Source organism: Ischnura elegans, chromosome 9 (assembly GCF_921293095.1).
Source record: "Ischnura elegans chromosome 9, ioIscEleg1.1, whole genome shotgun sequence".
Lineage (NCBI taxonomy): Eukaryota > Metazoa > Arthropoda > Insecta > Odonata > Coenagrionidae > Ischnura > Ischnura elegans.
Genome location: NC_060254.1, coordinates 26,444,975 through 26,459,518, shown reverse-complemented (window position 1 = coordinate 26,459,518; position 14,544 = coordinate 26,444,975). Strand labels below are relative to the sequence as shown.

General features: G+C 37.9%; 1 protein-coding gene across 1 annotated transcript in view; it reads left to right on the top strand.

Moving 5' to 3' along the window:
* Positions 1-14,544, top strand: part of LOC124166118 (midasin) — a 163,107-nt gene that overhangs the window by 107,308 nt on the left and 41,255 nt on the right. The window contains exons 48-54 of the mRNA XM_046543775.1: positions 3,619-3,754; positions 6,570-6,755; positions 8,573-8,782; positions 8,938-9,198; positions 11,747-12,027; positions 13,656-13,838; positions 14,142-14,468. Coding sequence (XP_046399731.1) covers positions 3,619-3,754; positions 6,570-6,755; positions 8,573-8,782; positions 8,938-9,198; positions 11,747-12,027; positions 13,656-13,838; positions 14,142-14,468 — 1,584 coding nt within the window. The remainder of the gene's footprint in view (positions 1-3,618; positions 3,755-6,569; positions 6,756-8,572; positions 8,783-8,937; positions 9,199-11,746; positions 12,028-13,655; positions 13,839-14,141; positions 14,469-14,544) is intronic.

The window sequence follows — 14,544 nt, the reverse complement described above, 5'->3', positions numbered from 1 at the left end:
TAAACGAAATGACGTTAATCGAAGCACAATATCCCATAAGAAACAATGTAAAAAGTGAATATCGCCTCCTAGACCTCACAATTCCTCCGCGAAAAAATTTTAGCGTATCATATTTGAGCCATTTCTTACGATGGGAATGCCAAACTATGGCATAAACACGAGTCCCTGTCTTCATTGACGGCAATACCAGCAGCGACGTACATCCTTCTCCATTTTTGTATCTTCCCGCATTTGTTTTTTCGGCTTCGCTATGGTGGTCACCTGGGCATCATCATCGCTGAAACATCGTCGCAGTTACAGGAACCGAGATTAATTGAGAACACGGCGAAAAAGTGACGACAAATACTCCGAGTTCTACACGGAAAAATTCCTAGAAATCACTTTTCAGGTTCCAGAAAACCGTTATGTCAAGTAAAATTTGCTGAAACTTTACTTGACATTTACGCACTTAACATTTGCGCACCTACCTAAGAATTCATTTTGCAGAAAATTTGCTATTAACGTAATCGAAATTGACCATAAACACACCGTTTTACACTTCGTTTAGACTGACTGTATTACCGCCCACAAAACGAACAACCTGCAACGCCCGCCGCTTCGCATTTTTTCTCGCGCGAAATTTAAAAGACCTGACCAGACCTGACGTTATCGCGAAGCAAAGGTGCGATAAACGAATGACGGTCTCAAAATTTTCGTGACGTTATCGCAAAATGACGTTAAATGGGGTGACGTAGAACGAGGACTCACTGTACACCTTTAATAATTTTCACGTTAACCATTAGTTTGGACCATTGTGTTCCATATGAGAGCATACCTAACAGTAAACAAGAAAAAGGCATCCAACTCTCCTAATCATATTAAGTGGTAGTTAATGATGATGATGACAGAAGACATTGTTTTCTCTCAAATCATGGTCAAAATCTTGCGATAGCAATCGCTTTCATTTACTTATGGCTTTATTTTCTTGTAAGTGCCTACATACAATGTTCAGTTAATAAAAGAGGCGACCAGCGCAGCTTATAATCACTTGCTGGCGGAAATATTTCAACCAACTTCACTCCCATCCATGGAGACAGAATTACTCGACCGCATTGCTATTTCTGCTTCTAAAATGAAAATATTTCATGAATATACTGCGACTTGAAATAAATCAAATATGTACAATTTTGCAATTATTTCATTCCCACATTTCCCAGTGTAGCACTTTCTTACTACCGCCTTGGTAATTTTTTCGATGCTTTCGTGAACGATCGTAGTTTATAATTTATTGCGCTTAGCGACAAATGTCTTGCCTGCGTATTTATGCCGCAAAATCTGACTCTTCCATCGGGAGTCCGGGATGTCAATTTCTAGCAATACTGACGAACATCAATCCATGCGCGACAATGTTAGGTGAAGGAGACAGCTAATTAGCTGATATGCGGTAGGGCAATGAAATTTCTTACCGTCGCCGCCACATTCTAAAGTAGTTCGCCCAGCATTCTCGCCGGGAAATCACGTCCTTTCGTAGACCTAGCATTTTTGTGTGCCCCTGACAGATTTTTTTCTTCGGAACACTACTTGCATTATATTTTGGAGAGAGAGAATTCAATGAAATTTTCAAAATTGTGCTCAATTTCTTGTCTATTTTTTGCAGTAGTCACATGTTTATTTATATTTTTATAATTTTTAACAAGTCACATGTTATAAGAATGATAAATCAGTTCTCTAAAAGATATTATCAGGAGTATTTTCAATTATTGCCCATAAAATATAAAAATTACTTAATTAATCATAGGCTGATGATGGATTCGAGAAATAAAAGAAGGCGACTACTTGACATTACCACATAATTAGCTATTTCTCTAGCCATCAACGAAGGCTGGCAGAAGGAAGATGTAGCAGTGACCTTTGGAAAGCCATCATTCACCCTGATATCTATTTTAAACAACCAAGGAAAAACATAAGAAACTGTCTATCTAGGCTGCACAATTGAAACACTCAGGCAGTGAAATACGAGGATGAAGAAATTATGTTGAGAAATATAAAGCTATTGTACTTTCCTCCGAACACTATTAGTAAATTGAATAATTTCTTAGGTCAAAAAGGCATTAACGAAAACAGCTAGTGATTTATTTATAGTGAAAATGACATTAAAAAGTGCTCATGTAATTGAAAACATTATTTCAAAAGAGTTTGAAAAAAATTTTAAGCAAAACCAATAACTAATTTATTTTCTAAAAAGGCCTCTTTAACTAGTTACTTTACCTTTGTGTAATCCTTTTCCTAATGTATAACTGTAAATATATGTTCACTTATGCATGCATACATGTTTAAATATAGTTATTTAATGATTAAAAAGACAGTAGCACCTTTCATTTCCCAAGGATATGAAAAAATGGTGCCTTCCACTAAAACCTCTCTATAGTGAACCTCCATACATCAAATTGCCCAAATTTTGGTCCCCTCCATTACGATGTAAAGAGGTTTTACTGTATATGGAAGATAATTTGTAAATATGATGATCTCCATGATGCTAGTTGTGACATCTTATTTTGTCCATACTATTGTATTGTATTTATTTATTTCATCAATTCTTATGTATTTAGAAAAATTATTTTTATTGTTTCTATGTTAATTGTAAATCTTGATGACACATCATCATTGTATTTTTATTTTATATTATTACATATTAGCTTTTTTATGACATAGCCATGCAATTGTACAGTGAGTCCTCGTTTAACGTCACTTACCGTTCTTGAAAAATGTGACGATAAACGAAATGACGTTAATCGAAGCATAATATCCCATAAGAAACAATGTAAAAAGTGAATATCGGCTCCTAGACCTCACAATTCCTACGCGAAAAAAATGTTAGCGTATCATATCTGGGGCATTTTTTACGGTGGGAATGCCAAACTATCGCATAAATACGAGTTCCTGTCTTCATCGACGACAATAGCAGCAGTGACGTAAATCCTTCTCCATTTTTGTATCTTCCAGCATTTGCTTTTCGGCTTCGCTATGGTGGTCACCCGGGCGAGCGTCGCCTGGGCATCATCCAAGGTTCTTAGAGTACAGTCTAAGAACCTTGGGCATCATCATCGCTGAAACATCGTCGCAGTTACAGGAACCAAAATTATTGTGAACTCGGCGAAAAAAGTGACGACAAAAACTCAGAGTTCTACACGGAAAAATGCCTTGAAATCACTTTTTAGGTTCCTGAAAACCATTATGCCAAGTAAAACCTTGCGCACCTACGCAAGAATTCATTTTGCAGAAATTTTTGCTAAAACCATAATCGCAATTATCAATAAACAACACTGTTTTACACTTTGTATGACTGACTATATTACTGCGCACAAAACGAACAACCTGCAACGCCCGCTGCTTCGCCTTTTTTTCCCCGCGAAATTTGAAAGACGTGACGTTATCGCGAAGCGTAGGTGCGATAAACAAATGACGGTCTCAAAATTTTCGTGACGTTATCGCGAAATGGGGTGATGTAGAACGATGACTCACTGTACTCTTGCCAATCGGTGAAATAAATTATTATTATTATTATTGATAAGATTTCCTCTGTCATTTTCTAGCTGATTAACATATTTAGGCATGGCTTAAAAATTTTTGTATTTCCAGGTTAAATGATGCGCGGAGTGCAGCGTCTTCGGTGACGGCTCTTCTCGATATTGCTAATGCTAGTTTGAGAACATTCAGTTCAAATGATCGGTGGGAAGCAATGCTGTCACTATATCTTCACAATCTTGGAGAAAAGGTCAGTGGCAGCTGAAAATATACAAAATTGTTTTTATTATCTCCTTCATAGTCATAGCTTTACTTTGTTGGAAAATTACAATTTAACTCCATTTTTTATTCCTCAATTTTACATTTTCCAGCTCTTTGTACCATTTTCTTTAGTTTTTGTGAGTAATGAATTTTGAATTATCCTTCCTACCACCATTTTACATCTTCCGCTTGGCATTAATTGCTGTAGAAAAAAATACTCTGGATGGGGTGTTGAACTATGGACCTTAGGCTTTCTAGGCCACTGCTCAGGCTACTGCACCATCCAAGCTCCTTGACTATCATGGCAACTTTCACCACCATCCATTGTACTTGATGTTAAGCTCTTGGGTACAATAAGGATGGCAATCAGTGGTGAACCCCATTGTGCATAGTGCTAAATTCTCGTTTAAGTTTAATGGTGTTATTAGTGGTATAAGATCTAAAAAGAGAGCTAAGTCCCTCTAATCTGAAACTATTATGATAATTGTGGCATTTTTTCGGTATTTTTTTCAAGGTAGTGCAGAAATGGATTTTTACGATCAGCCACGTCATAGCAGCACATTATGGTTATAGTTTACTATTTTAGAAAATTACAATTTAACTCCATAATCTCGTCATGATGTGGCCGAGTAGAGAGTTGTCTCTGGCTTAATCTCATGGACTTCTAACTTATTAGTTAATTACAATTTAGTGGAAATTTTCTCAATTGCTTTAATTTCACATCCAGTTTCAAAGCATTTGGCACTATCTTCAGGTGACTACTTCTGAAGCAAAATGTTTTAAGAACAAGTCACCTGACGATGTTGCAAAAGGTGTTGAAATTGGCTGCAAAATTAAAGTGTGGAAAATTGCCTGTAACTTTGCAATTATTAATAATTTGTCCTATCTTCTTCTTATGGTGCTCAGGAGACGTCTTTTTTCTCCTGATATTATTAGTACTTCCTCATTACTCTGTTTTTTGATCCTTTTGATTTATATCATTCTTTTTTAATCAACTCATTTGAATGAATGTTAACAGGCAATTTGTTTTTTTTTGTAAAATTTAATACAGTAGACTCTCGTTAATACGAACAACGTTGTTACGAAGTTCTCGTTATTACGAAGCAAATCGTTGGTCCCGTCGAAAAGGCCTATCCAAGCTATAGTAAAAGAAACGTTATTACGAAATTTTCGTTTTTACGAAATTACGAACCTAAGTCCCGGTCCCGGCGGTTACAATATGAACTATATTACGAAGTTACACGCACAAGTCACGGCATTTAGGCGGATATTCACAACACTTAAGTTTTAATAATCGCGCCACGTTATTCTCGTGTACTATGCTTAAGAGCGTCAATTATGGTTCTTTATTCAGTTTACGCGCTACATCATATAACAGCCTTCATTCCTGTGAAGTTGTGGTGACCCACTCATAACCGTTAGTAAATTGGATGTACAGTCAATCCTCTTCCTATGCACATTCGATGTACGAAATTTCAGAGATACGAGCATTCAAAACTTTCAAATTTCAAATTTGGCGCCTTTCGATTTGGCCGATACTACGCGGTTTGGCGCTGTGAAACTCTCACTGTAATCACCATCTGAATAAGGTATCATTGAATCTGGTGTGAATTTAGGACCTGTTCAGCGTTTCGCCCGTTCTTCGTTACCGCGGGGAGACATTTTAGCGGCTCCGGATGCATCGCAGGCCCCGATGGATCAGGTCGCCACAATAGTGAGTTAGCGCATACGTGTAATGCAGTGTTGCATCCCGCAGGATAACCGTACTCCTCGATAACTTACATGCAGTCCGGCTGGCGAGGGGTGTCCGATTACGGCACAATAGGAGGGGTGGATAATCCTGCGTCAGCACGGTTTAAAGCCAATCGCTGTCCCCCAAACGCACCTCACACCCTCGTCTAAGTCATACAACGTTGTCAAATGCATATTCGAGCACCGAAATAAGCCTGACCAACCAAAATAAGCCCATTCTTCGAATCACAAGAACAAGTAATTATCCCTCTAGGTCCTTCACGCTCGTCGTCCCTTCCGGTTATTTTCTTCATGGAACACTTTGCAAGCGTTTCGCTTTCTTACCTGGCTCCCATACCCCCTACCCAGCCCATTGTCTGTTACTGGACAACTCTCGGTGGCCGGACTGTAATTTTATCAACCTTGGAACAAGGTCTTGGGGCGCATCTAGTTTGAACATCGGAGTTCATGTGTTCGGGAAGATATCAACCTTCGATTGCGTCATGGCGCAGTCTTCTGTTGAAAAACTGAAACGAATTTTCTTGTTTATATATATTTCCGCGTAATTTAATAGCGTTTATAATACACTATTTCTTTCGACGATTCTTAAAAGAAACGTTCTTACGAACTTCGTTATTACGAACCTCCGATTTTTCGGTCCCGTGAACTTCGTAATAACGAGAGTCTACTGTATCATTGCAACTCTAGCTCCCTTTTAATGCTACTCTGAACTATGTAGTTGGCCCTCCCTGTACTACTGTGTTGACCTTTATATTTGAATCAATATTCTGCCCTTTGATACATTTTTCAGAACAAAGCAAGGTGATAGTCAGATATTATTTTCAGGGATGTAGGTTCATTTGGTGGAGGGATGCATGATGTTTGGAGGGTTTATTTTGAGAGGGTTCACTTTGGAAACTTCCTGTATCCCCAAGAATTTTGCAGGGGTAATTTAAACACCTAGAACCTCCTCCTGAAGCTGGCTACAGCCTTGATAAAAAGTGCATGAAGGGATATTTAACAATATTACTTCACCACTAATCAAATGTTTTGAAATGTTTTTTCGTTTCCAGAATTGCTTACTTACTGAGTGCCTGAGGACCCATAAAGAGGAACAAAGAGATGATATTAGTCTGGTTCTCCTTACTGGAGCCTGCTGGAGTCTTTATGGTGGATTGTGCGTTTTATTGACCACAGCTTCTGGACTCTTTGACCCCTCCCTCAAGAGAGACATAAAAATTCACTACTACACCCAGGAGGTGAGTCATTTAAAAACTATGGTAGAACCTCACTTATGAAACTTTCAGCGGAGAACCGAAAAAAGTTTCATAAGTGAGGAAGTTTCATATGCGTGGTTTTTCGGTATTAAGCATAAAATCCTTTTCAATGGGGGCTGGTTTGTTTCCAGGATGTAATTACTCATTCGGAGGCTAGACATTGAAGCCTAATAATCCTATTTACTCACAAGCAACACCACAGATGATGTGTTACTTTAAGAGAAACATAATTTTGCATTCCCGAACAAAATTACCCACCGTTGAACGTCTTGGTCGAATTGCTAGCATCACTGGCACTAAGCCGCAAGGCTATCATACTGGAGAAATTTCGGAATGGTGGTACTATAGAGCGTTCCACATTTAGTTGACAGTATGGGCTCTTATGGAGAATCGTATCCCATGTTAATCTCCATAAGGCCAGGAGCGCGGTGTTGTCAATAACAGCACGAAAATTAATGTTGCGTTATGCACTGATTAAAAATTGCATTCTAATGTAGAAAGAGATGCTGCGTTCATTGGTTCTAATAGTTTTTCGCTAAAAATTATAACAGAAGCTATAAAAAACATTTCCTTAAATTTCCGTCAGAAACGTGTATTTTCTTACTTTATCTTCTTCTCGCAATTTCTGCCTAACCGTTGTCTGTATTGAATTGAATCTTCTGCACAAAATTCTCCACACTATTTTCGCTTTGAGGGTCTTCATCAATTGCACATATATTGAGTGAAAATGTTGTTATGGTACTACCATCCCTCCCTCCAAAGCATATTCCTAGTTACGCCACTGGCACCCAGGATATTCCGTAACTTAGATTTTTCCGGTGCTCATATCACTTCTTTTAAGTGAGCAATTTATATAACTGTGCAACTGCCGTCAGTGATGAATGAACAAAAATAGATTAAGAGTCCAGAAAAATCTCCCATTTCTATCATGTTTACGCACTAAAAAAGAATTTTCCCATGAAATTTTAGCAAGCAATAGCTTCTCTGTCGGCATTCTTCCATAAATTCAGCGCCGGGAACTTCGACTCGCAAGCCGCGTGATTTGTCATGGATTGCATGTATTTCATCTCATTGGACTGGAAAAATATGTTTCATAAACGAGGTCGTCATATAAGTGAAAAGTTTCGTAACCGAGGTTGGAAATACATGGGTTCATATGGGGTTATTCTGCAGACCAAAAAAAATTGATGTATTAGTGAGGTCATAATTGGGAGTGTACTTTAGTGAAGAATTTTAATATTGTTTATGTTGAAAAGAGTAAGTTAAGTGGTTTCGTAAAATTTTCTGAGTCCTTTGAAAAGTAATTCTCACTAATATTGTGGGAATTTTTTTTGCATGATAATTTTATTTGATTCTGAATTGAAACCACAGGTAACGATTATTTCAAGCCAAGAATGCTCGAAATCACGTGATTGGTTGTTATACAAACAAAATACTGTGAAGATGCTATAAGTCTTGCGTAACAATCAGTAGGAGTGGGTTGGGGTTTAGGATTTCCCAGTTAAACAGGGCCAAGTTTCACACCACTCTAGATTCATACGCACCAAGGAAGCACAGAATACCCATGGGTCAGCCAACCCTGATATTTTGCGTTGCAATAGGCTCTAATGTAGTGGCCATTTGCCAGTACACACGGATAAAGACATTTTGGTTTCTACATAGGTCAAAATAAATAGGTACCTACTGTCTTTGTTTCAGCATGGAAGCAATGTCAAAAAAAGGAGCCCCCTTTGGAGCACCATTAGTGTGATTGGATATTTTTTGTGCTTGCTCATTGTTCTTTGATCTTTTTTTTTCAGCTGGAGGAGATTCAGTTGGCCTTGTACACAAATGATTTGCATTCCAAGTTGGAATTTGGTGTGGAACTGAATGCACAAACTTCCTCAACAGTCCATCCTACCCTACTGAAGTTGAAGAATCGGGAACAGTTTCTGAAAAAGAAACTGAAGTCTCTTTCCGAGAGAATCGCTGCTCGACCTACACCATCAAAGTTTTATGAACTCTCAAAGGTATTCTTTGACTAATAATTTTGATGCTTCCAAATATTTTCACTTTGATTGTACTGTTTAGGAATTTTTAAAAAGATAAATGACGAATCACATTATTTTTTTATTCAAATGAAAACTTATTCTACTTGTTTTCAATGTCATCTTCTTTTTTACAGTCTTTATATAACTTTGTAATGGGCATTGGTTCCCCAAAAACTGTGACTAATTTGCACAAGCGTATTTGGGATGTCATAGAGAAGATGCAAAATGCAGGCAATGTAGACTCAATGAAGGCTAAGGCCTCCGAAGCAATGAAAACTATGAATGAAGCTCATTCATGGAGGACGTCATTATCACAGTTTGCTCAGCAGCTCTCTCAACGATTTGGATCATGGTATCATGAAATGATTAACCCTGTGATCGGAGGGATTCATCAGGTTTGTACATTTTATTCATATTGTACAAGAGGGAGTTTAAATGTTTTAGGCTAAATAATGGTTCAATTGTTAGAGCTATTCCTGTGATTGTTCTTAAGTAAACTTCTTTGGCATTATGACAGCAGAGGATTAGGAGTAACATGAATAATATGTATGTCTTCTTCTGAGCATCTATTCCACAATGTGTATAGACACTGGATTTTTGACACCAGTTCTTAGGGAATCCTGGAATCCCTGCATGTATTTCAAGCCTGCTGCTGAACGGCGGTGAAATTCACGTTAACCTTTTCCCTACTAAAGACGTAAATGTGCGTGTGGGCGTTTCTTGACCAGGGAGACGAAAGCCGTATATTTCCATCTGAGATTTTCCTGACCAAGAGAACAAAAGCCGTATATGTATATACGTTTTCTTGCTCTTCCCCTTTTCTGACGGTCGCGGGTGTATGACGTCTTTGTTTCGGGACCCAACACTGCGGGGTTTAGGCTTTACCCTCGGAATCCTGAAGCAGGTACCCTGACTCCTCGTCTTTTATCACCCCTCTTAATGGTGAGGGACCGCGAGGTTCCGCAAGACCCTTCTTAAGGAATATCCTCAAAAAATGCTCTGTACCACGAGGAAGAAGAGTCTATTGGGGCTCAGTACAGCAGTCATGCTAAGACGAAAACTCTGCCGTCTCGAAAGGATTAATTATACTAAATTATTATGTGCGCAACCAAGTTCTCGCTGTTTTTTAAATGATAATACAACTTAATTGTGAAAAAATTGTGGTAAACTTATCATTTAAAGTATTGTCCATCGTTAGCTACAACTTTTGCCTATCATTGTGGCAGAGCGGGAATACTGTAACGGTATAAATGTGCATCTTTTGAGGCTATCCACGAATCAAGCCATTTCTTTTTATCTCTTCAAATTAGCAAAACTGCTAATCTGCCAGACTACGTGCCATCGAACGGAACATGTAATGATCGGGCTTCGCAGTATATGGGAAATGTAGCGGGTGGGTAAGGTCTTCCCATTTAAGCATTTCGAGGTAGGTTTTAACGGGTTTGGCAGCATGAGGTCGAGCGTTCTCATGCTGTAAAATCACTTTGTCGAATCATACTGTACTCGAGTTCCTTTCTATCGCTTAAAATGGCTTGGTGGGTAACTTCTAATGCACAAGCAAGCTCTTCTTGAGTTAGACATGGATCTTCATCGAGTAATGTCTTCAATTCAGCATCTTCGAAGGTATATGGTCTGCCTTCACTCAGGCGGTCGTCAACATTGAAGCGACGGAACCAATTACAGCACGTTGTATCAATTTGAGCAGCATCTTTGTAAACTTTTTGGCGCTCTAGATAAGCTTTAGTCACCATTTTCTTTGAGTATAAGAAGAAAATAAACTCTTCCCGCAATTGACATTTACTGAGCATAAACTCATATGTTCATGCAACAATAGGGTGGTTTCCTATTATTTTTTATTGCCTAAATCGAAAGATTATTACTCCTGGAGTATGCATTTCACGCTTTTAGATTTTTAAATGATGATATCTATTTTTCGCGATTAAATGAAAAGTGAAAATTTTCAAGAGCGCGAAAACGTGAAGGCTAAGTATGAATGCTGGGAAAAAGCCCGTGTGATGTCGTTCTGGTTCCCGCTGCCGCAAGTGAGGTGACCTTGGGGCGAGGCTTTGAGCGCTGATACGATGCAGGATGCTAGCAGGTAGCAGAGTACCCTGCTAGCTGGTAGCTCTTGGCTTAAATAAGGATTATTAATACCTTATCAAACGAAGGAAACTTTGCGACCTTAGCCAGTTCTAATAGGTGATTATTAAGGCATGTTTCCCTGAGCTCTGTGCCTCATGCATGCATTGGTAATCTCGGATGATGTAAAACTCCCATCTACTCATATAGAAACTAGGTCCCTGTGACATCACGTGGAGTGGCATCGCATGGGTGCCAATCTGGCCATTTTCAAATGTGGATAAAATTGATCATTGCCATTCATCTAATCCGGTATTTCTAAATCCAAATAATTTGTATATTATGAATACACTAATGGTGGGTAACGAATCGCAATCAATGCCTTTTGTTGTCTTTGATGAAAGAAACTACCCTATTATGATATGATGCCATAGCAAACTCACCAATGTTGTAAAGCTGTTTGTTTGCCATTGTCTAAGCTTAGTTCATGGCAATTCCAGTATGTCAATATCGAGCAGAAATCACTCATCTCATCTGATTCAGAGTCATCTATTAAAAACAGTGGGAACTTAGTTGCGCACCTAATAATATAACTGGTGAAGTTGAGGTTTTAACAGAAGACTATTAACTTAATCAATTTTATCCAAGATGTCATGAACTTTAGTCATACCATTTAACTGCTACAAATTATGTTTTAGTAGATTGCTTTTATAAAAAACCAATTTATCTGTTTCTCTATTATTGGTATCAAAAGCCTGTTAAAGTTCAATGGAGAAACATGTTCTCTAGGATTTTTGGGCCAGTGGTACATATGTACTAGTTTTTTTGATCTGCCTGACCAAATTTCTCAATTTTCTTTCCAAGATGCTGCATGGAATTGAACTTCAGTCTTCAGTGCTCAAGAAAGTCCTGATGCTCAGGAAGAACAAAACACTCAATGCCCTCATTAGTGCCCAGCCATCCTATTTGGATTGCTTTATGAGTAAGCTAGTGTGTTTCCCATCGGTAGGACCAAAACAGACATTAAGCGATCTAGCTACCTTATGTGCATCTTTAAACTCATTAATTTTAATTGAAGAAGTATTTGAGGCTTCTGGACTCATTGATAAAGAGAAGGACGTGTTGGTGAAGAAGATGGCATTAAGGTATGTGTAATTTATTACTTGGTGATAATTTTTTAGGTTACTTAGACGTACACATAGCAATTCTCATGGATAGTGCCTTATTTTATATTCAAGTGTTCAAATATTCAAGTTTTATACAACTTATTACGATAAGGAAATTATAGCCAAATGGACTAAAATTTAGTCAAAAAAATCAAGGAAAAAGGGAAAAATAAAAAATAAGGTTCTGGAATCCACAAGGCTCCTGTCTGTATCAAAATCAAGTGGGGCTTCTAGATTGTGGTAAATAAAATCTTCAGAAAGTGGTACAAAAATAGGGTCAAAATTGGTTTTAAAAGTTAGTGTAAAGAACCAACTTTCAGTAAAGGCTGTTTATAAAATCATCAAATAAAATCTTTTCCGTGAATAAAATTACAATTTTAATGATGCCAATGCACTTTCCATGGTGAAGGAGTAGACTTTTAAAGCAGAAGTAAGATGTGTAGGCCAGGGGTGCAGCTAGGAATTAAGGCTAGGGGCGTGTTTAGGGTGCAACAAACACTGGGAGGTCCGAGGGTTTGGAATACGTACGAACCAGGTTAAGTGGGAGGTGCGAGGGCCCTCCCCTAGAAAAATTTTCAGATAAATGGCTCAAAATGGTGAGTTTTACGGCCTTCTGAGGGATATTTAATTGATCCTTACACTATTCTATAAGTAATCTTAATCGAATGAAGTGAAATGGATTAAACTTGAAAATTTCTCTGAGCTCTTGTAGGGGGGATTTATCCCCCAAAACCTAAAAATCTTAGTCGTGGGTTCTTATTAGTTGGGTCTGCGTTCCCTAACCTTATTTTAGCCTCTTTATACCTGGAATACCCTGTGATCATTAGGGGATCAGGTAAACATCACTCTCTTAGTGATTTAATGGGAAGGTTGTTTTGGATTTGCAAGGTTACAGCTCTCCTAGACTGAGCCACAGGCCAGTGAATTTGACACATTCAGGGTTGGGGGCTCTACCTGAGAAACCTCATGCCCTTCAAGGGTTTTGATTTGGGGTGCCCAAAGGCATCACCTAGGATTTGAAACTGGCACCCCTCAATCAGCAAACTAGCATCCAACACACTTACCTGGTTACCATGCTCCCCTTTTTGTACTTGACTTTTCCAAAATCTAAAATCCCAAATTGTAAATTTGTGTTTGCAAAAATCAAGGAGCCCTATTTATCAGTTATGACATTAGTGCGTACTAAAAAAAGTTTTTTAAATATACTGTGTGCACTCTAAAATTTTCTCTGCTGAATTATGATTTAGTTTAAAATATTTCAGGTCATTAATCTAAATATTGTTGATTTTAATGCTTTGTATCTTATGAAATCAACTGATTTTGGTGTGACTTGGAGGAACTATGAGATATTCATGGTGAAGTAAAAAAACCAGTGCTGTTCCACAAACTTTTATTTGCTGTCGACTAGTTTCGGCGGTAACGACGTTATAGCATCGTTACCAAGACAACTGTTTGTCTTGATAATGATGCTATAGCCTTCGAAACTAGTCAACAGCAAATAAAAGTTTGTGGAACAGTACTGGGTTTTTGCTTCACCATGAACTTTGTATCTAATACTATCTCACTTCAATTTTTTTGTAACTATTCTTTTATGAATTTTTTTTTAGGTTAACTATGGCTGCATTAGAGGAAGTGAAAAATGAAATAATTATGCAAAATGGTATTTCAAAGCACATCAGCTCTTGGGATGTGCTAATGAATGTGCTGTGGATTATAGCTAAGTCATGGAAAAAAGATCTGGAATATAGCAGGATACAGAAAGCTGAAGAAGAAAGCCTTTTTACTACCAGGTGGGTTGTGGTAGGAATTACCGTTTATCTATTTTCTTTATGTTCTTTTTATTCTCAACTTAGCCCATGGGTAATTTTGATTCCACTACCAATTAAGGTGCATATGGTAAGCCTATTTTCCATTAAACAATATGTTATATTCTGTTCAAATCACCTATATTAGGTATTGAAACCTTCAGCTGTTTTTTTGCACAAATAACCCTTAATAATGCCATAATGCTCTGCTAATCGCCTATTTTATTGTTAATTTTTAGATGAAAACTATTTCTTCTTGTTTTATATCAATATTCTTTTTTTATGTAGATGTTCTAAGCGTCCTGGCATTGATGATGACAATATTGATCCAGTTGCCTTGTCATTAGCATTTCCTGATTACAAAGCAGACTATGAAGACTTGGATTCAGTTTCTTTGACTTCTGAAATGTTCAACTCTTCAAAACATGAAGACGTGAGCAATGTTCCTGGAAAAGATGGTTATATTCTCTTTGGGACTGATGACATGAATCATGTGGCCGAAATCCATTCTGCTTTGGTTACTTCTTTAACTAGAGCCAATTGGCTCTCTCCTGAATCATCATCGTGTCTTTTGCTGAAGGAGAATGTTAACTACTTACAACCTTTGCTTGCTAGGTAAGCACAAATATTTTTATTTGTTATGGGCTCATCCACCATGTTTTTCTTATTTTCGATTTTGATACAGTTTAAA